This window comes from Anolis carolinensis, chromosome 1, assembly GCF_035594765.1.
Source record: "Anolis carolinensis isolate JA03-04 chromosome 1, rAnoCar3.1.pri, whole genome shotgun sequence".
Lineage (NCBI taxonomy): Eukaryota > Metazoa > Chordata > Lepidosauria > Squamata > Dactyloidae > Anolis > Anolis carolinensis.
In genome coordinates this window covers 241,802,977-241,824,581 of record NC_085841.1, presented here as the reverse complement: position 1 = coordinate 241,824,581, position 21,605 = coordinate 241,802,977, and the positions used below count along the sequence as shown (strand labels likewise).

At 40.9% G+C, this 21,605-nt stretch overlaps 1 protein-coding gene across 2 annotated transcripts in view; it reads left to right on the top strand.

Moving 5' to 3' along the window:
• Window positions 1–13,179, top strand: part of slc11a1 (solute carrier family 11 member 1) — a 38,725-nt gene extending 25,546 nt beyond the window's left edge. For both annotated transcript variants that reach the window (XM_008110226.3, XM_062967321.1), the window contains exons 12-15: window positions 4,827–4,976; window positions 6,041–6,114; window positions 7,026–7,179; window positions 8,561–13,179. In XM_008110226.3, coding sequence (XP_008108433.1) covers window positions 4,827–4,976; window positions 6,041–6,114; window positions 7,026–7,179; window positions 8,561–8,644 — 462 coding nt within the window. In that variant the 3' untranslated portion in view covers window positions 8,645–13,179. The remainder of the gene's footprint in view (window positions 1–4,826; window positions 4,977–6,040; window positions 6,115–7,025; window positions 7,180–8,560) is intronic.
• Window positions 13,180–21,605: the final 8,426 nt, after the last annotated feature.

Here is a 21,605-nt window from a genome sequence, read left to right as displayed (position 1 = left end):
TACATTTATTATTTCACTCTATTATTGTTATTATTACATGTATTGTTTTACTTTATTTATTATTATTGGAAGGATACGTAAGCACACTTACATTGAAGGTGATTAGAATAATGGTTTAATTTAATCAGAATTGGACAGTGTTATCTTAAATTACAGTTTTATGTAAATATTCAAAAACATTTATCCTACTGATGCCTCAATTAATGTAATTTTATTGGTACTGATTTTTATTTTTGAAATTTACCAGTAGCTGCAGCATTTCCCACCCCCAACTTATACTTGAATCAATAAGCTTTCCCAGTTTTTCATGGTAAAATTAGGTGCCTTGGCTTATATTCGGGTCGGCTTATACTTGAGTATATATGGGTAAATCTGTTGGATCCCAGCTGCCTTATATCTAATCAATTGGTCAATTTAGTCCAGTGTTGTTTTCTCTGATTGGCAACAACCATCCTAGGCATCAGGCAAATGTCTTTTTCCTGCCCTAACCAAAGGTTGCAGGAATTGAATCTGGGATGTTGTGCATGCAAACATAAAAGTTAATTTTTTGGATGCCAGCTCCCAGAATTTTCCAGCCAGTATAACTTTTCTGTGCTTAGTTTGCAAAGTAGATGCTCTGTCATTGAGCTACAGTGTACTCTATTCTTAACTTCTCCTTTCGGTCTTTGCCCTTTTATAGTCCTCTTTCTCTTTGTGTGACTTTGTTCCTTAACATTTTACAAAAAAAAAAAACCCTAAGGAAACTGTTCTAAACATCATCCCACTCATTTTGGTTAAGTGCTGTATTAGTTACAGTGTTCATAAGACATCTGGTCCACATCTCTATCACCACCTAGGTTTAAATCAGCAGCTTTTCGGTATAACATGGAACAAAGTTAATTGTACTCTTTTGTTGTTGTTATTTTCTATAACCCTAAGTGGCTCTCTAGATCTTTCTCACACATACCACTCTCACATGCTCTTTTTTCTTATGGCCCCTTCTTGATTCTGCCAACTTTGTCCCTTTTAAGTTCAAACTAATTTTAGCATGTCAGCATCTATATTTATTTTAGCTTGGTAGCTATTTCTGAGCTACAGATCCATGACCCACAGTAGCACATATCTTTTTATATGGACTTGTTAGCTTGATCACAGATTCAAAATAGGGGTGACTTTGCTTCTGTCAGACCAGGAACAGTAAATATTCAACCTGTAGTTTTGGAGTGAGAAAATGACAAGACTTGTCAAGTAATGGCCACAGGTGGGAGGGGGGGCGGGTTACGTTAGGCCAAAGATTTCAAATGTTACTCTAAAAATTATAAAGCCCAACTGGAATCAAAGTTTGGAAATATTCTGGGTTTTTTTTTTGAAAGACAACTCCCAGAATCTCCCAGCTAGCATGGCTGTTGTGATCTGGGTGTTATAGGTTAAGAAAGTAACTTTTCCCAGTGCCATGACAAGCCTACTCAAACAGCATAGGACTCTTGTGGTGTATGATATCTGCCCTCATGCATTATTCCTAATTTTTGTTCCTTTTCCCCAACAAGCTTTGTAACACCCATGTTCTTGTCTCCAGTATATATTGACATGTTGTAGCCTGAAGTCGTGCCATCAGCATTATTTATATACAGGTTTTCCAATGACTCTGTAGTCTACTTTTGATAAATAATAAAACAAGCCCTTGCATCAGCCAAAACAATACCACTACTTATGTTGGACTATGATTCCCATCATCCACTGTGCTGCTCAGAGCAGTAAGTGGGACAAAAACATAATGGGTGTACGGTATAACACCAGCAGTAGATCCAGGGGTCCAAAGCTGATGCTAGCCTAGATCCATGGATTTAATTTGGGCCCCAGGCACAGTATTTCTCTGAATGCAACCAAAGATAGCATACAGTAGGTCTTTTAGCAGCTTCTGGCTATTATTCAGCTTTTTAATCAACTAAGGCCAGAGCCGGCCCTAGGTATTTTTCAAGTGTAGGCAAACAGAATTTTGGCGCCCCCCCAAACCAATCACTGAAAAATAAAAGCGTTGGATAAGCGAAAATGTTGGATAATAAGGAAGTATAAAGGAAAAGCCTATAAAACATCAAATTACATTATGATTTTAAAAATTAAGCACCAAAACATCATGTTTTACAACAAATCAATAGAAAAAGCAGTTCAATACATGGTAATGTTATGTAGGAATTACTATATTTGCAAATTTAGCACTAAACATTGAACAGGGATATAGGGCAGTGTGGACTTAGATAACCCAGATAGCCCTCAGTATTAAAAAAAAAACCTCTAAAATCAGGACAATAAATAAAGAACAACACTCTGAAAACAGAAGAAATCCAGACAGTAAACAATCAGGGACAGCTAGCTCCTCCCAAAAAAAAGATTCTCCCAGGCAAGAAGAAGCCAGGCCTTGAAGCCACAGGGCCATTAAATGCTAATCAAGGTGATTAATTACAACATTCACACCTGCTTCAAAGAAAAGTTCTTTCTTCCACCCTGGACCTTCTACAGATATATAAACCCCACATACCTAGCTTCCAAGTTCCTACAGACCTCACAATCTCTGAAGGCCCCAAAGGTGGGCTTGTGTGGTGCAAAGGTGGGTCTGCGCTGGCCGGAAGGCCCAGCGCGGCTGCTGGAAGGCCCGAAAGAGAAGGAGATGGAGAGTGGTGCCCTCCTCCCAGGACGATGGTGCCCCCGGGACGATGGCGCCACAGGCAAATGCCTATTTTGCCTTATGGTTGGACCGCCTCTGACTAAGGCACATTGGACCATGCCAATTTCCTAGAATCATAGAATCATAGAATCATAGAATAGTAGAGTTGGAAGAGACCACATGGGCCATCTAGTCCAACCCCCTGCTAAGAAGCAGGGGGTTGGACTAGTTATGTTATGTTTATTGTGCCAAATATTTTACACAGTTTCTATAGGTAAATCCTATGTTCTTCCCAGAATCATTTTTATTTCTATCCAGAATAACTGTTCATTCACATGGACTTTGGGCAAGCACAAAAGAATAGCAACCTATAGTAATTTTTTAAAAAATCATGTCAGAAGTGAATTGAGGCAAGTCGCTTCTAGTGTGAGAGAATTGGCCCAGAGTATGCCCAAGAGACTTCTCTCATTTCCCCTCATGAGAAGCTAAAGCTGACAGACGGGAGCTCACCCCATCTCGCAGATTCGAACTGCCTTCAGGTCAGCAGTTCAGCCAGCACAAGGGTTTAACCCATCTATAGTAAATGAAAATAGGAAGAATAGCCTACAGGGAATGAAGGTAGGAGGAGAGCATGTCCTCTCTCCAGCTAAGACATGGACTTCCAAAGCTTCAGTGACAGCAAATGGGGTAACATCAGTAGCAACTATCCAGCACTTTTGCTTTCAAAGGATTAGTCCATGTTTACAGAGCAACAAACATACTGTACCTTAGTGTGGATGTTTTAACTTTTCTCAAAGCTGGTAAATCTTCAAGATATGTTGAACCACAGTCAAGCAGTTCTGCTCATCCCCCCAGCATATAGCTATGGTAGTTTTCATTTCAGCATCCACCCCCAAAACATCTGGAGAGGGCTCTGTATTTATGCCAACATTTTAGCACACTGACTTGAGAAACTCACTGCTGCTGCCTGTCCCAATCTGGTGTCCTCCAGATGTGTTGGATTACAAGGAATATTATTTCCAGTCATGCTGGACTACACTGTATGTCCTCCTCCACAAGATTTGTCATGAAGCACATCTGGGCAGACAATGCCACATGATTTGCACTCTTAGCTTGTTGCAGCACTGCCACCATCTGGTGAAAACGTACATGAAATTGAGCTTTTGGTTAAAGGCAAGTTTCAAACTAAAGGACTTCTACCTGCATCCTACTGTTTTGGAATAACCTTTCTCCAACCCTATGACCTGTACAATGAAAGTTATCATGTTTTTTTTCTTTGAAGAATAGTTAACACAATTAAAAAGCCTTATTATAGAACATGTTGCATATCCCTTATCTGGAATTTTGAAATCCAAAATACTCCAAAATTGTCCTCATGGATGGCTGAGATAGTGGCACCTTTGCTTTTGGATGGTTCAGTGAAGACAAATTTTGTTTCATGCACAAAATTATTAAAATATTGTATATATAAAGTACCCTTAGGCTATGTGTTTAAAGTGTCTCTGAAGAATAAATGCATTTTATGTTTAGACTTGAGCCCCATCTCAAGTATTTCAAAATCCAAAAGGAAGAACATTTCTAGTCCCAAGCATTTTAGGTAAGGAATGCTCAATCTGTACTTTAAATACAGACAGATTTTTTATAGCATATATAGGTGCCAAACCTAATCCTGTTGTTCTGTTTCTTCACTCTCAACCAGTGGGTTTTTCTCCTCCTTTAAAGTCTTTATTCCTTAGTTAACCTCTTTTGTTATCTCTCCAAGTACCTCTTCCCTTCTTCATGGAGATAGTTGTGTGAATCTGTTTCATCAAAAAAAAAAAAGAGAGAGAGAGAGAGTTGTTTGCCAGCACCTTCCAGACTACCTCATTTATTTTGGCATAAGCTTTTATGGATTTCTATCAGATGCACTGATGGGATACAAAATAAATGTCACAGCTATGATAGTACTGTATTTATTTAAGCAATTATATTGATGTGAAGGGAGAATTTACCACTAGGTGGCAAACACTATCAAGATCATAATTTGCTTCTTGAGTAGCCTCTTCCTACCTGCAACCTGGGAGGGAAGAAAATATGACAAGAGTAGGAGGTAGCAAGAGGGGTAAATATAGCATTTTACGCTTCATTGAGTGATGGTGCCTTGGCTTCTGAAAAATAAAAGTCTGCCTTCTTGTCTCCCCCATAGGGTTTCCTGAAGCTACGCTGGTCCCGTTTTGCACGGGTGGTCTTCACACGTTCCTTAGCCATCCTTCCCACTGTCTTCGTTGCTGCTTTCAGGAATGTGGAAGCTCTGACGGGCCTCAATGACCTTCTCAATGTATTGCAGAGTATCTTGGTGAGGAATCCTTCCTGACTACTCCTCTTCCAATATGCAGGCAAGATCTAAGGGAAAATGTCCTGTTGGACTAAGGTTGGCCTGTCGTTCCCAAGCTTTGGTCTTTCATGTGTTTGGGACTTCAGTTTGGCCAACTATCGAGACTGCTGGGAACTGAAGTCTAACAACGCTTGGGTTGGGAACCACTGGCCCAATATATTGTGCTACCCAAGAGCAGGAGCAAGTCACAGCCAAACACCCAGATGACGCTGTGCATCCCAAATCCAATCAAGTTATTTTTTGTACAGAGAGAGAAGACCCCTCAGTCATCTTTGTTACTTCAATAAGTATCCCTACAAAAGGTAACTAGTACCTCTACAAGAGGTCCATCTCTATCAATGACAAATACAATTACATAAGTAATAGTTTCCTACCCTTTGATGACACCCCAAATTTGCCTCACTCTGACTAATCATAGGGCCATCCCTGTGCCAGAGACTCCATCACAGATCTTGTTGAAAAGGCTACTATTTGGGGATTATACATCTTTTTCTCCCTACTGTGCCCACACACATGGTACCATATGCACCCCATTTATCCAAAATGCAGAGTCTACATATCCAGCATAGCCACTAGTCATGGTGGCATGGGGAGAGTGGGAGTTGTAACTCAGTGAGTAACATTCCCATACTTAGAGTCCCTCAATTCCTGAGAGAGATTGGCTTCAAAGTTTCCATTGTTGAGAAGGCAGCAGGAATCATCTAATGAGGAACAATTTCTTAATTTGCTATTCTCTAAATCCAGATATGTTGTTGAAAGCTTTCATGGCTGGAATCACTTTGGTTGCTGTGAGTTTTCCAGGCTGTATGGCCATGTTCCAGAAGCATTATCTCCTGACGTTTCGCCCACATCTATCTCCTGAAACGTCAGGAGATAATGCTTCTGAAACATGGCCATACAGCCTGGAAAATGCACAGCAACCCAGCAAATCCAGATATGTTAGTGGTCCTTGAATACGGAAAGAGAAATGCTGTTCATTTTAAAAAAAATAATGTGCACTCAACAGTTTTTCCTTCTGTTTTTAGCTACCCTTTGCAGTCATACCTGTTCTCACCTTCACCAGCATGCAGCCTCTCATGCAAGACTTTGTCAATGGGGTGTAAGTAGTGCCATCTTCTTGGTTGGGAATTCTGTTGTATTTTCATAATGAAGAATAGTCTTTCATCACTGAAGCTCCCACTAATTGTGGTACATATAAAATAAACAATTGCATTTACCTTAATATTGCCATCTAACCTCTGCATTTCCCTGCTTTTATCATAATCCAGCTCAATTATGTTTGCTTGCCTTTCCACGTAAACAACTTCTCTTTATGTTTGTCCATTACAAGAGCTGCTCAGGAAATGTTGAAATTCCACTAAAAACAAAACCCTCATTCTGTCCTCAAACTAGATAAAATACATAATTCATTCTGACCGCAGTATTTGGAGGAGAAGGAAGTTTTCAGGGCTAGGCTTTTTAAAATGTAATATTTTGTTTGAGGGAAGAGATGGGGAGGAACACATACTCAGAATATACACAGGAGACATGTAAAGGACATCCTCTGAAAACAGAGAGTGGGTCAAAGCTGCTCAAAATGGTGACCCATGGACTGGTGCCACCCCACAAACCCTCAGTTATCAGTCTCTGGAGAGCTTTCAAGAAAGAAATAAGCAATAGTAACCAATGGGGCACAAATTCAGTACCGGCCATGGCACATCGGGGAATTGTCTACATTGATACCATAAGAACCACTGTTTGCTTGATGTGTTTGCTTGAAGGCCGTGTGGAACTTTAAATATTTTCCCCCTCTCATGTTTCCCATGCTTTGCTGCATTTATGAGGGTTGTTTCTTCATGTTTATTGATTTTATTCAGACATTGCAAATACAGAATTTAGCTCTTTATATTCTGTGTGCCTGGAGTAGATGTGGATTTAAACATTTGTTAAAGGGGATGCTTTGTCCAATGCTCATCCTGACTGCCATGTTTTTGACCTCTCTTCTTTAACCTTTCATCTGTTCCTCCTTAGCATTGGGAAGATGATAATGATCCTCATCACTGGACTGGTCTGTGCAATCAACCTCTACTTCGTGGTGACAACTGTTATGGGCCTGAGCCATTTAGTGTACTACATTGTCATATCATTTGTCCTGGTTGCGTATGCAGCCTTCGTCTGCTACCTGGTAAGAATATGACAGATCAACGAGGCACCATTTTGAGTACAGAGCTGGAAAGCCTAAATTAGGATTGATATTATGAGAGGCAATAGATTATTAGTCTGAATATATGTATTTCTTTGTGTGATTAATAAAACTATTTCGTTTTCTTACTAAAACATTTCTGCTTTTATCTTCCTCATTTTCTCAAAACAAATGCAAGCTGACTTTTAAAAATCAATATTCTTAAAAGGTGACTTTTAAGAATATTGATGAAAGAGTGTTCTCAAGTGGAAGACAGTATTAAGTATTATCTTCAGGGTTGAAACCACTTGGTATTCATGTATTATACTCCAGGATCTCTTTTTTCCAAAGTACTTGAAAAAAATAGCACTTCATTTTTCAAATTCAGATAATTTTTTATCGTGTCAGAAGCGACTTGAGAACATACTGCAAGTCGCTTCTGGCGTGATAGAATTGGCCGTCTACAGAGACATTGCCCAGGGGGATGCTCGGATGTGTTACTGGGAGGTTTCTCTCATGTCCACGCAAGCTAAAGCTAACAGACAAAAGTTCACCCCGTCTCACAGATTCAAACCAGCAACCTTCAGGTCAGCAACCCAACCTTCAGGTTAGAGTTCACAAGGGTTTAACCCATTGTGCGGCTCAATATTTCCAGATATAGACAAATCAGAGAAGGTGTGGGGTTAAACGTCTAGCCCCTGGTTGCACAAGCTTTGTGGATAATATTGCAGAAATGTGCACACAGGTCTGTGGTGGTTTTCCCCCATGTATTGCAGTTGGCATCCTGAACATTAGAATTCAATTTCATGCATGGAGTAAGGTTACCAAAGGAAAAAAAATATTCTGTAAGTCCCAGAACTGGGATTCTAGTGCCAACTTGGCACAAGTAGCATGATGTCAGTTCCCATAGATCATTTTCTGGCTCTCCTTTTGCTGAAAGCCTAAAACAGCATTGCCCAACTTTGGCACCCTTTCCCAACCACCTTGGGCATGAAGGGAGCCATAGTACAACTGATCTGGAAAGTACTAGGTTGGACCAAGCAGCACAAATAGTTAGCCACAGCATAGGGAGAGAAGGACATCATTGACAGTAGTCACCTTCCTCTATAGTAGTGGTTTTCAACCTTTGGACCTATAGCTGCTTTAGACTTCATCTCCCAGAATTCTCGGTAATTGGCTGTGCTGCCTAAGCCTTCTGGGTGTTAGAACCAAGATGGAGAGTAGCCACTACCAAATGTCAGCTTATGAAAAGTGGAAGTTTTATGAAAGCAGCTAATGGAGGAGTTGGACAACAATAAGGGAAAGATGATCAGACCAGGAGAGACTATAGGCTGTTGAGCATTTTAATTTCATCCGGTCTAATTTTGCTCTATTCCCATTCCAGATTTGGACATGCCTCATCTCCCATGGAGCTGCTTATCTGGCACGGGGACCCCACACTCGGTTTGGTTATGGGCTACAAGAATAGAGCACCACTCAGAGCTGTACATTGGAAACTGATAAATTTCTACACTCCATCCCTATTTTGACAAGAAGCAGCTGACCCTTTTGTTTTGCCAAGAGGTAGAGGTGCCAGAACGTTGATTTTGACAAGGGCCAAACCTAAGGATGTCGTCAAGTGGCAAAACGTATGTTTTATGTGCAGAAAGTTCTCAGTGTCCTTCGAAGGATCTTGAGACACTGAAGAGCTGTGGCCAGTTAACCTAGAGGACTTGACAGCATATCGTTCTAATGGAAGAAGACAGCTGTTAATATCTTCAGTGGAACAAACTCTGTTGCACACAAAGAGTGACAAAGCAGCTGTTCCAAATGACCCGCACATCCTTTTCTTAGCAAAACACAGTAGTTTACATAGTTTTCTGTTAAGGCATCATTTCAAAATTCAAGAAAACTATTATGGGCATATATACCTTTGGTGTGATCTGACAAGCCATAAAAAACAAGTCACTTTCCCAAGAAATAGAGCACCGCGTTTTGCCGAGCTACACTGTAACACTATTCAAGTACCCATTTCCGAAAGGAAAAACTGGCAATATTGAGAGAAAAGCACAGCGCCACATACAAAAACAACTAGATAATCCCCCCATGAATGGATATAATTATGGAGGGTAGGGATGAAGGCATTACCCTCCAAGAAAAAAATCTGTGCCCATAAATTTTTCTGGTAAGAGTGATTCAACAGTGGAATAATTTCCTTGAAGACTCTCCATCTTCAGCTGTATTGACACTGAGATTGGAGGGTCATCTCTCAGTAGTGTTTTTGTTGTAGATTCCTGAATGACAAGGGGTTCAACTAGATGACCACTGTGGTCTCTTCCAACTCTATCACTTGACTTACAACTGGAGACCTTGAGGTTCTCCAAATTTTGATGAATGATTCCTCTTTATGTTCCTCAACACTGGCCAGCCTGGCTAATAGGAATCCAGCATTACATGGGCTACCTATTCTATGCACACTTCATCAACAAATGTACACTATAGAAGTAACTTGCCATTGGGAAGGAAACACATAATTACAAGTCTGCTCTTTTGGCATGTACAGTTTATATGTTTTGGCATGCATAATTTGTGGTTAATGGTCATACAACCATGGACCTCCAGATGTTGTTGACATCTGCTTCCAGTAGCAATGCTGGAATTGGCATAACTAATACTGCAGTCCGGTAATATCTAATCATTTAATTGTTTGCCTATGATATTAGCCTTTGACTGTAAAAAAGTAGAGTCTGATATTTGAAGAGGTAATTTGACAGAGTTCAATATGAAATGGCTTGCACTGACTGAAATTCTCTGTAACTTTAAATCTGGATAGCCATTCGAAATGAGTGAACCACATTTCTTTTGCTAAAAAGAAAATAGTTCCCTAGAGCTGTCCTCTTTTATACTTGATTCTGTTTCTGTACTAATAACAGGAGTATGATGTGCAGACATTAGCAAGAGATAAGTATTAGATCTGTGCTACAAAAAATTTTCACCTGATTTTGATGAATAATATGCACAAGATTTAATAAGGCAGGTTATTTCTAGTCAGCTGGCAGTTCCTTTGTAAACAAAACTCATTTATCAGAAGGTGAATGTGAAGAGCAGGAAAGCAGTTCTTCCTTTGCCTCCAAATATCTATGTCCTCATTCTTCCTCTGGTTTTAACAATGAGCCTGTGAACAACTGACTGTAATCTCATTCTACGTAAATTTGTTAACTGCTTCACTTTTTTCATTCTTTCACTGATTATTTGAGTCATGGAAATATATGTGACCAACTCCATTTAAGATGAACTGACTTGGTAGTGAAAAAAATCTTTCTTCAGCTAAAGAACATATAGTTTAAGAGGAAGTATAATCAAAGGGGTTTTTTTTAACCAAAAGATGTATTTTGAGCATTGGTTGCTGCTAGGGCTGGAAAACCACAGTTCAGAGTGAAGAAGCTTTATTTGAAATCAAACTTCATCGCTAATAGTCAACATGGATTTATCAGAAACAAGTCATGCCAGACTAATCTGATATCTTTTTTCGATAGAGTTACAAGCTGGGTCGTTGCAGGGAACGCTGTAGATGTAGCACATCTGGATTTCAGTAAGGCCTTCAACAAGGTCCCCCATGACCTTCTGGCAAACAAACTAGTCACATGTGGGCTAGGCAAAACCATGGTTAGCTGGATATACACGAATATTCTCCTGATATTGGAGGTGATGTACAGCCACCCTAATAAGTATCCATTAATGGCCTCATCCTTTGTAAATTTATCCAGTTCCCCTTTGAAGTCATCCAAGCTAGCAGCCATCACATTTTTGTCACTAAATTTCAGAATAAATCATCCACTAAGCAAAAAAGGTAGTCCTGAATCTCCTGATACTCAGCTTTAGTGGATGGCTCTGTGTTCTAGAATTAATTTTACACATCTCTTAACTCCCCTGCTCCCATTAAAAAGCCAGAAGTGATGTAAACTTTCCTAAAATGAGAATTACTTCAGTCTGTTCATTATAACGGTTGCCCTTTCCTGCCCCAAAAGATCCCAGTTTTTAAATTCAATGCTTATGGGCCCATTCATACTGCAGAATTCGAGTGATGTGATTCTGCTTTGACTTCCATGGTTCCATCCCATAGCATTTCAGACTTGGAGGAGACCACAAGGGTCATCCAGTCCAACCCTTGCAATACAAAAATATACAATCAAAGCCTCCTGACAGATGGCCAATCTCTGCTTAAAAACCTCCAGAGAAAGAGATTCCACCAAACAGTAATTAGTTTGACAACTAATTCATATTAATGGCTGTTGAACAGCTATTACTACCAGTTTTCCTAATGTTTAGATGTAATTTTTTTTCCCTATAGTTAGAATCTATTCCTCCATGTCGGTCTCAAGAGCAGCAGAAAACCATCTTGAGCTTGGTAGTTGAGGGAAAGCTATTTAGAAATCTCAGGCAGAGTGCTTAAATGCCTCCGCAAACTACAAATCCTGGGATTCAATGGAATAGAACCATGGTAGTTAAAATGTAGCAATAGTGCTATAATTCTGTAATGTGGATGGGCTCCGTATCGTTGTAGTCCAACACTTTTGGAAGACAGATGGCAGGGGAAGGGTGATTCGAACTTGAATGCTTCTTGTACCCAAATTCAGCTCTGTTTACTGTGTCACAGGGCCTGCATTTTTCATCAGCACTAGTAAATGTTACAAATACTGTACATTTCTAAAGCTCTGCTAATGCTGCATTCCCAATTTCCATGTCACTCCAACTTCCTCCCCACACTGCTATTTACATAACAAAAATTAATACTGATGAACTTGGGACATGACTTTGAGACAAGTAGAATTGCATTTTGGCCCCATGTGGGTCACCAGTTTTCCTTAGATTTTTTTTTTCAGATCACATCTAGTTTGGGCCTAAGCCTTTCTTTTTCCTTTCTATTCTCTCCTGGCAAGAGTGCTGTTGATTTTTAAGTGTGCTACATTATGCCTTTCATGTGTCTCTCTTGGCCTTCACCACAGCTCACTCTAAGCGAATTAGCAGACCCTGGAGATGCTCCCATCCCAATTAGCGTCTGAAACAAAATCTCTCTCAGGGAACTAAGCTTTGTGCTACATCAAACAGGATATTGGCAATACTTAACCACATGGGAACAGGATTATGGTCACTGCACCTTACAGCAATGTTTTTGTGCCTTTAACAGCTGGATGACAGGTCAGGATGAGAGACGTACCTGTAGAATTTCTTCCCTTTATTTATTAAACCCGCAGAGTTGAAGTTAGGAAAATGAGGCAGTACTAGACAACACATATGGAACCCCCACCAGCTCCAAAAAAAAAAAAAAAAAAAACCTCAAGATTCAACATCTCTGCCCCCTGATATTTGTTATATATTTTTTGTCCATTTGACCCTCTTCTGCATCTCTATAGTTAAAAGATAAGCTCACTCTTTATGTGCAATAGCACAATAGTACAAACACCACGGCAGTCAATGGAATGTCTAATTGTAGCAAAATGCACAGAGTCTAGCAGATACAGGTACATTAGGGGCATTTATAGCAGAAATAGAGAACATTTCTAAAGTGTTGTTGGACTACAACACCCATGCTATCCAATCGCTCACCATTGGCTATCCTAGAAGTTGCAGTACCATCTGGCGAGCCACATATTCCTCACATCTGATATCTTTGGAGGGAGGTAATATTCAAAATACTTTATGGAAGTTATCAGCAACTCCATAAGGCCCCTGAAAGGTCAAACACTGCCGTCCCCACATTTCAGACAGGACTCATAAGAGAGCGGTATGCTTTTGGGCACTGTTAAGAGGGTTTGGCAGGAGGTCTGTGATAAGAAATTGATACAGTACATAGTAAGAAAGATACAAATTACAAAAAAAAAATTAAATGAAGTAAAAGGCTAGACATGATAGCGTTTGAGGGGTACAGCTGCTGCTATGTCTATTCCAGATCTTCTAAAGCTTTGAAATTTCACAACTTCTGATCTCTGGAAAAGGTTTTAAATAAAAAGAAAAAAACTCATATATTTATTTGTAGTGTCTTAGTGAACTATACATCTTTCAGAAGGGGAGGGGGTTACCGTGGCTTGATAATGTCATCAACTGTTTTGCCAACCTAGCAGTTTGAAAACATGCCAATGTGAGTAGATCTGGCAGGACGGTAACGGCGCTCCATGCGGTCATGCCGGCCACATGACCTTGGAGGTGTCTACGGACAACGCCAGCTCTTCGGCTTAGAAATGGAGATGAGCACCAACCCCCAGAGTCAGACATGACTGGACTTAACGTCAGGGGAAAACTTTACCTTACTAAGCACTAGAGCAATCTACACCAGTGTATCACAAGGAAGTCTCACTTTTTTGGAGTGCTGGGATATACAGTGCTCCACAGCAGCGCATTTACACCTGATATCGGATTTTATATGAACCTTTTTATCACGTGTTTTTCAAGCAGTCCTGTGATCAAGAGCACATTTTCAGTCTGTGTTTGTTAGCCCCCCTTTTTTATCCCACTTTCTTCCAATTTTGGGCCTACGTAGATGGGGCACTCAGAGAAAGGAACTGGCAACACCATCCTTGATCATTTTTGCTTAAGAAAACCCTAAGGAATCAGTGGGGTCACCATAGGTCAACAGAAAACCCAGAGGCACATGCAGCATTGCTGTTTAAACTGCAAGAGAGATGCATCAATATAGGTTATTTTAAGAGTAAGAACCGAGGAAAGAGAAGTAGGAAGTGTTAAGAATACAGGACCAATCTATTCAGCATTTTCTGCAAAAAGAGTCAGAAAAGAAGTAGTTGATGGAATCTGCTGGTTGCAAACAAACCAGGAAGCTTTGTTAATATTATGTAAGAACCAGGAAGTTATGCAGGATGATCCAGCTGACCTCATGAACAGCACGAATAATAGAAACCTAATGGCATTTAATTGTACTGTACAAAGTATCAGGCCACTTAACAGCGTCCTCTAAAACAACTGTGCGAATGGCTATCTGTGAGCACTATCAACCAAAACGGGCCACACAGTTCAATTACAAAATGTTTTAATAAGCAGAGACAATAATATACATTGTTTGGTAGTACAAAATGTGCATTAAAGTTTTAAACTGTGTTTGACTGAAATAGTGAAAAGCAAATGGCATTATAGATTTATTTTTTTTAAAAATTAAATAATCATTTAAATAAATGAAGTTATCCACAGTGAGTTCCATTAAAATCTTGGTCATGACTAGCTTTTCACATTGATATGAATGGAACATAAGTCTGAATGGCTGAAATTGAAATTCTGGACCATTCACCTAGGAGTAAGCCTTTTTGAAATCAAGAGGAATTCATTCACGAGAATGTTTTATACTTGTGTCTGGAATGAAATATATGGTATTTTTTATACAATAGGGCATGGACAATGAAGACACCTTCAGGTGAGACTCTGGGGATACATCTGCATTGCAGATTTAATGCAGTGGGACATCACTTTAACTGGCATGGCTCAATACTATGGATTTGTAGTTTGCTGAAGCACCAGCACTCTTTGACAGAGAATGCTAAAGCCGTTGTAAAATTATAACTCCTATGATTCCATCGCATTGCCATGGCAATTAAAGTGGCATCAAGCTGCATTAATTCTACCGTGTACATGCATGCTTAGGCTATTTCCTCATAAAAATTTAATTTGAACACTACAGGGTAAGTCAGATGTAATTTCTACCCAGATCTATTGAAAATATTCGGAACTAAGGTTAATTGTGATTAACAAGTCCCATGCATTTCAATAGGTCTATTCTAGGTAACACTCACATTGGATTTAGCATTGGATCTGAATTTACATCACAATGTCTCAACACACGAGTATTCAAAAATGAACCTCACTGACGGTTTGAAATACTTCCAGTGGGAAAAAATTTGATTCAAATGGAAATTTCCCCTTCAGTGTTTGATCTGTAACCCCTCATTGATGAGAGTAAAAGACATAATACGCTTAGCATTTTTAAAAGACAAAATTCTTCCTTAAAAGTTTTGTGATTGGACAATAGTAGGTAAACACAGCTTAATTTGCAAATCTGATGGATAAGGCATGCATTTATGACAGTGAATACACATTTCCCTTCCCTTCCAATGTGACCCATTCCACCTTATCACAATGAGAAATTTCCCAGTCGTAGGACACTTCAGACTCTTTTCACGCACTGAGAGGAACTGAGCTCATCACATGAGTTAAAATACTTCTGGCAGGCATGCATAGTCCTCCGTGGTTGAAAAGAGGTAGACATGTCCTGAAAGGAGGAAACTCCGGCAATCAACCTCATTACATTGGGAAAATTCTGTTTTGGGCATTGAATTTTGCCAGTTTTTGCAAGCCGCCTTGAGTCCCCTTGGGTGAGAAAGGCGGGGTAGAAATGTTGTAAATAAATACATAAATTAAATTAATTTCCCCCTTGTAGTACACTTTGACTTCTTTTCAAGCATGGAGAGGCACAGAGCTCATCACATGTTCCAGGGTTGTAAAGAGAAAGAAATGCCTTGAAAGGAGGGAACTCTGAACATGAGCCAGCAATCATGTTCAGAGCTCCTACCTCTTATCACAGTTTACTCTCATCTTTACAACTAAAAACAGGTGTGATGGGAATCATCACAGTTTCCCATCCTGTTTCATTGCCCAACCTGGATCACAGTCTCTTGTTTCCTATGGGCTTTGATGCAGAACTATAAGATCTCATGGAAATGAATGGTTTTAAACTGGTGTCAGTCCCCTTTAATGTAAGGGGCTTTGGGCAGGGCAAGGTTTTTGGATATTGTTATTTCTCCTGATTAAAAACAAAAAAAATGTAATACTGACCTTGTAATGAATGTAAGATGAATATATTGCCAGTTCTTAATTTTCCATATGTGAATGTGAGTGTCATGGGGAGGCAGAATGAGAAATTGAACTGCTAATGATATGTACTCTTAAAGGGACGGTCACCCATGCTTTCCCCTCTCAATGTGATCAGGTGAATGAGGAACATCAGTCTGTATGCTTCACATTACACTTTGGAAAGAATCTGGCTCTGGCCTTGAGTTAATTTTATTTCTGCAGTGAAGCACTTTCACTTGGAAATCAAGAGCCGTGGTGATGCAATGGGTTAAGCCCTTGTGCCGGCTGAACTGAAGATCTGAAGATCAGTGAGATAGGGTGAGCTCCCACCTGTCAACCCCAGCTTCCCATGCAACAAGCTTCCCACAGGATGGTAACTCACCTGGGCATCCCTTGGGCAACATCTCTGTAGACGGCTGATTCTCTCATACCAGAAACGACTTGCAGTATATGCACAATTCGCTTCTGACATGATAAAAAAAAGTGGAAATCAAACATTTTAGCACCATGAGGCCAAACATATCTATCCCAAGACCTTTCCTGTTAGTATATTTGTAAAGCTATTGATTTCTTGGAACTCTAGGCCTCATCTACACTGCCATATAATCCAGTAGCTGATCCCAGATTATCTCCTTTGAACTTCATGATATGAGTCTACACTGCCATATAATCCAGCTCAAAGTGGATAATCTGGGATCAGCTACTGAATTATATGGCAGGGTAGATCCAGCCATTGTTAATATCTTGCATTCAAAAATATAGAGTGAAAATAAAGTAGCCTTCAATGAAAGCAGCACTTAATATGAAATAATAAATAAAAATGTGACTCCTAATTCAACCTGGAAGAAAGTTCTCGAGGATTTGGAAAGAACGTCCAAGTGATTAGATCTCATGTTTAATTTTTTTCCCTTGGGGGATAAACAGGGTATGTTAGTCTACCACACAAAAAACCTGAAAAATATTGGCCTTCCTGAAATATGAACTATTTTTATTATGGCATAATAATGAGCTGCCATCCACTAAAATGTATACCAAAATGAAATTGCTAAGATATTAAGGTGTCAGAAGACATAGAAGGAAAGAAAGAAAAGGGCCAAAAGCATCTGCCAAATAGTAGCAAGCCTGACAGACAAAATGACAACAATCCAAAACCCCTGTGTTTGTATAAAAAGTAGCGCATATTACAAGAAGTTCTGCAATCCGGGGTTAGTTTTGGTTTAGTTTTGTATTTAATATTACTATCCAGAGATACGCAGTCGAACTTTGGTTTTTATGGGTTTAACTTTTGCAGATGTAATTATTTGTGAGTTTGCCATCAATAATTAAATGGGAATTTTGGAGGAGCTCTGTGACCTAATGCAGAAAATCACTGGCAATGTGTGTAAATGAGAAAATGTGAAGATTTTTTTAAGTTTATTAAGTCATCAATACTTAAAATAAATGTATTGTACTGTAAATGTGTGCTAAATATGGTCAACAGTATTAAGAGTGAAGGCTTGTGGGAAGGCTATATGTGACGGCGTGAGTGGCGCCATCTATATGTTGGAACTATAAGTTGCAAGATTTGAATTGTTGTATCATGCCTGATTTTGCCCTTACCCTGTAAATGTAGTTGGATTGGTTATTTATATCTGTCAATCAATGTTGTTTGTACCTGTTATATTGCTCACTCAGCAAAACTGTTTGGCTCCACCTCTCCCTGGAGTAGGACTGTGTTTCCTCCCTTTTATTCCATCAGCAAGTTCTCTATCGGATGGACGTGAAAGAGAGGCTTGGCTCTGAAAGCCCTTCAAAAGTTACCTCTCAGCACCAATTCTGAGGTTCTTACCCTTGGGACTCACACTTCATGTTCAGGGCCAACCTGAACAACGTTGAGGAGTCTCAAGCGCCTTCACATCAGTCCTTTGGCAACAGAGGAAGACTCTTGTCTTCAGATATAGGTCATTGGACTGAGGCTGAGTTTGCTCCGGCATTCACAGCCAGAGAAAGAGGGATCTGGACAAGCTTCATGGACTTAAACAATCAAAGACTGTAATGTATATTTTCTTTTACCCCCTTTGTGAAGAATAAACCCAGTTTTGAGTTAACTACAGTGTTTTGGTCCTTGAGAGTTCCAGTTTCCCTAAAGGAGGGCAAGAAGCAATCCCCTGGGGAAAGATGTCACGTCCATGCCTCTTTCACTAAGAGTTTATAGCCCCAGGCGCGACGGCACAGTGCTGAGAGGACCCTTCTTTTCCAGCAGTGCTGAGAGAAGCCTTCTTTTCCAGAAGTACTGAGAGAGGAGCCTTCTTTTCCAGAACTGCTGAAAGAAGCCTTCCTAAAGTGCTAAGAAGGGAAAAGAAGGAGTGAAAGGGCCTTAAATTTGCCAAGCCCATAGTCTCCTAAAGATAAAGAAGTCAAAAGAAGCCTGCCTTTGCCTCCAGAGGGAAGCCCAGCCTTCACAAAATTGAGACATTTGCAAGCTTTCCCGCTCTTTTTGCATCTCAAGCCACCAGCAAATTGCTACATTCAGCTCTTGTAGCTGCAGCAAGTTGAAGCCTTCTGCAAAGTGGATACATTTGCTAGAAGCCTAGCCTTTGCAAAATTGAGACATTTACAAGCTTTCCCGCTCTTTTGCATCTCAAGCCAGCAAATCGCTACATTCAGCTCTTGCAACTGCAGCAAAATCCAGGTTTCTGCAAAGTAGATACATTTCTCCAGAAGTCAGCCTTTGCAGACCAACCAAGCCTCTTCCAGAACCCAGTTTGCAAAGCAATAAATTCCAACCTTCTGCAGTTCCTGCCATTTCTTCAGAGCCTGCTGCAAGTTTATGAAAGCCCAAGCTTAACTTCTCAAGCAGCTGTTTTAATTGTCTTGTTTAAAATATTGCATTGCCCTTTTGTGTGCCTTTAATTGTATAGTTATATAGTATTGCATTTTGTACTGTTTGAAGCTTGGGATAAGTTTCTTTTTGAATTTCATAATGGCAAGTCATAGCAATGGGATTTTGCAAACAAGGGTCAAATCCCCCCGCCCTGTCAGAGAAAGGCACCCCACAGAGAAAACAATGCTCTGCCTTTTGCAGCAGGAAGGCCAGCTTAGGCAGAGGTTTAACAGAGCTTGGCAAAACCTGCCAACCATAGCTGATGCAATAAGGGCATCCCTTTGCCCAAAGGAAAAGGAAATTCTTAGGCAAGAATTTGTAAAGGCCTTCAATAATGGGAGTGCTATTGCAGAAGAAATAATCTATGTACTGAACAAAATTAACACTCCAGAGTCTTTAGATAGGGCTAAGGAAATTTCTTTTAGCCTACAAGAAGAGAGGAGGCGCTACAGCGCGGTTCTATCTGAACCAGAGCCCAGTTCCTTATTCAAAGGTGCAGAAGAAAGGGTTCAAGGCTCCCCATGTGTAAGCCTTAGATCTAGTCTGCTCAAGATTCCATCTAATGATGCTAGCCATAAATCCAAGCATTCATCTAGGCATAGCAGTTCTTCCCAATCCACACACTCATTCATCAGTACTTCTTCCAAAGCAGCCCACTACAACAGAGAGGCTGTCCGTTTGAAAATTAGAAAAGAGGTTTTAGAAGCAGAGGCGTCTGCAGAAATGGCTAGGCAAGACTTTGCCTTCAATGAAGAGGAACTCCTCCTTCAACAGGCTAAAGCCAAGCAGAAACTGCTTCTAGCTCAGGCTAGGGCCCAACAAGAAGCTGACCTAGCACAGGCCAGGGCCCAGAGAGAAATAGAGCTTGCAATGGCTGAAGCCAAGCAAGATGAGCTGCAACGGGATCTAGATCTGCTTCAAGTAAAAAGAGACACAGCACAAAAGATAGTCAGAGCTAACGTTCTAGCCAAAGCCCTATCACAGGAACTAACCCAAGAAAACCTTAGTTTCCTGCCAACACAAGAGCCTACAGCAAAGGTTTCAGCACATCTGCAGCTGGAATCACCTGTAGTGCAGAGTCATATCTCCTTTCGCCACCTTGAAGATTGCTCACCTGTTCCAGTGTTCGCAACTTCAAGGCCTGCCCATTCCTCAGAAGTACAGCAAAGCACGGCCGGGAGAGTGCCATCATCTCTGTCAGAGTCCATCCCTGCACTTAGGCCTCAGAGATACCACCTGTCTACTTGGGAACGAAAGGATGACGTCTTTCAACAACATCCAGATGTCCATCCACATTGGCAAGGCATGGCCGGGAGTGAACCACCACATTCATCCCTGCATACCAAGTCAATTCTCCCATCGCTGAAGATGGAGGCTTCAGAGGTGCTGCCTGCCAGCAATCTGCTGAACCCAGCATCGCCTACCATCGCAACAAGATGTGTTCAACCGAAGAACATTGACTTCGTCGGGCCACATCACACTCCTCAGATGTACCCTTACACACTGGAGTCTCAATTGGGTTCCCTCTTGAGAAATCCAAGAAGAGACATCAGAGACAAAGGCGTCCAGAAATTCACTGACCGACCGGATGACTACCTTCTGTGGAAAATCACCTTCATGAGGGCCATTCGAGATTTCAAGCTAGAAGCGGATGAAGAACTGTCCCTTCTTATGGCGTGGCTTGGACCCAGCTCAGCCGAGCAAGTAAAAAGACTTTATGCTGCTCATGTAGCAGATCCCCAAAGAGCTTTGTCCACAGCGTGGTCTCGCTTGGACCAGCGCTTCGGGCGGAGCACTGAGATAGAAGCGTCCCTCATGGATCGACTCAACAGGTTCCCATCACTGAAGATGAAAGATTGCAAACAGCTTTGGGACTTTAGTGATCTTTTACTAGAGCTAGCTTCAGCCAAAGGAAATCCAGAGCTGCCAGGTTTAGCATGTCTGGACCAGCACACGTCACAGAGTGCCATTCTCTGCAAACTTCCTTTTCCTCTTCGAGAAGCTTGGGGGAAACAGGTGTTCAAGTACAAAGAGGAGAATGCAAATGTATACCCGCCCTTCACCTTTTTGGTGGATTTCGTCACTAGAGCAGCCCGTGAGAGGAATGACCCTCAAACAGGTCTTCTCGCTTTGTACCAAGACCTAAAGCCTGAAAAGACCTCCAAAGAAGACAAAGCCCAGGGCAAAGATCTTAGAAGGAACCTGAGTGTCAAGATGACAGACGCAACTCCTGCAACTTCTGCTCAACCAGGCAGCAACAACACCATATCCTGTCCCATTCATCAAAGGCCACACAGCCTAGCTGAATGCAGAGAGTTCGCAAAGAAGCCTTACAAAGAACGACTCCAAATAATTCAAAAGGCCAAGGTGTGCTTTAGATGCTGCGGCGCCACTATTCACTTCTCCAAAGACTGCAAAGAAAAGGTTAAATGCCAACACTGCAACAGCATCAAGCATTGCTCTGCAATGCACAACTTCGATTCCCCTCAATTCAAAGCAAAGTCAAATTCTCCTACCAAAGAAGAAACCAAAGAAGACCAAAAGCCTACAGAACCTCAGGTAGCCCTCAAGGCTCCTGCGGTTGCCTGCACCAAGCTTTGTCAAAATAGCCACAAGCCCAGGATTTGCCACCCAATCTGCCTGGCAGAGGTGTATCCAGACAAGCAGCCGTGGAATAAGAAAAGGGTCTACGTCGCCTTGGATGCCCAAAGTGACGCATCTCTTGCAACCCCAG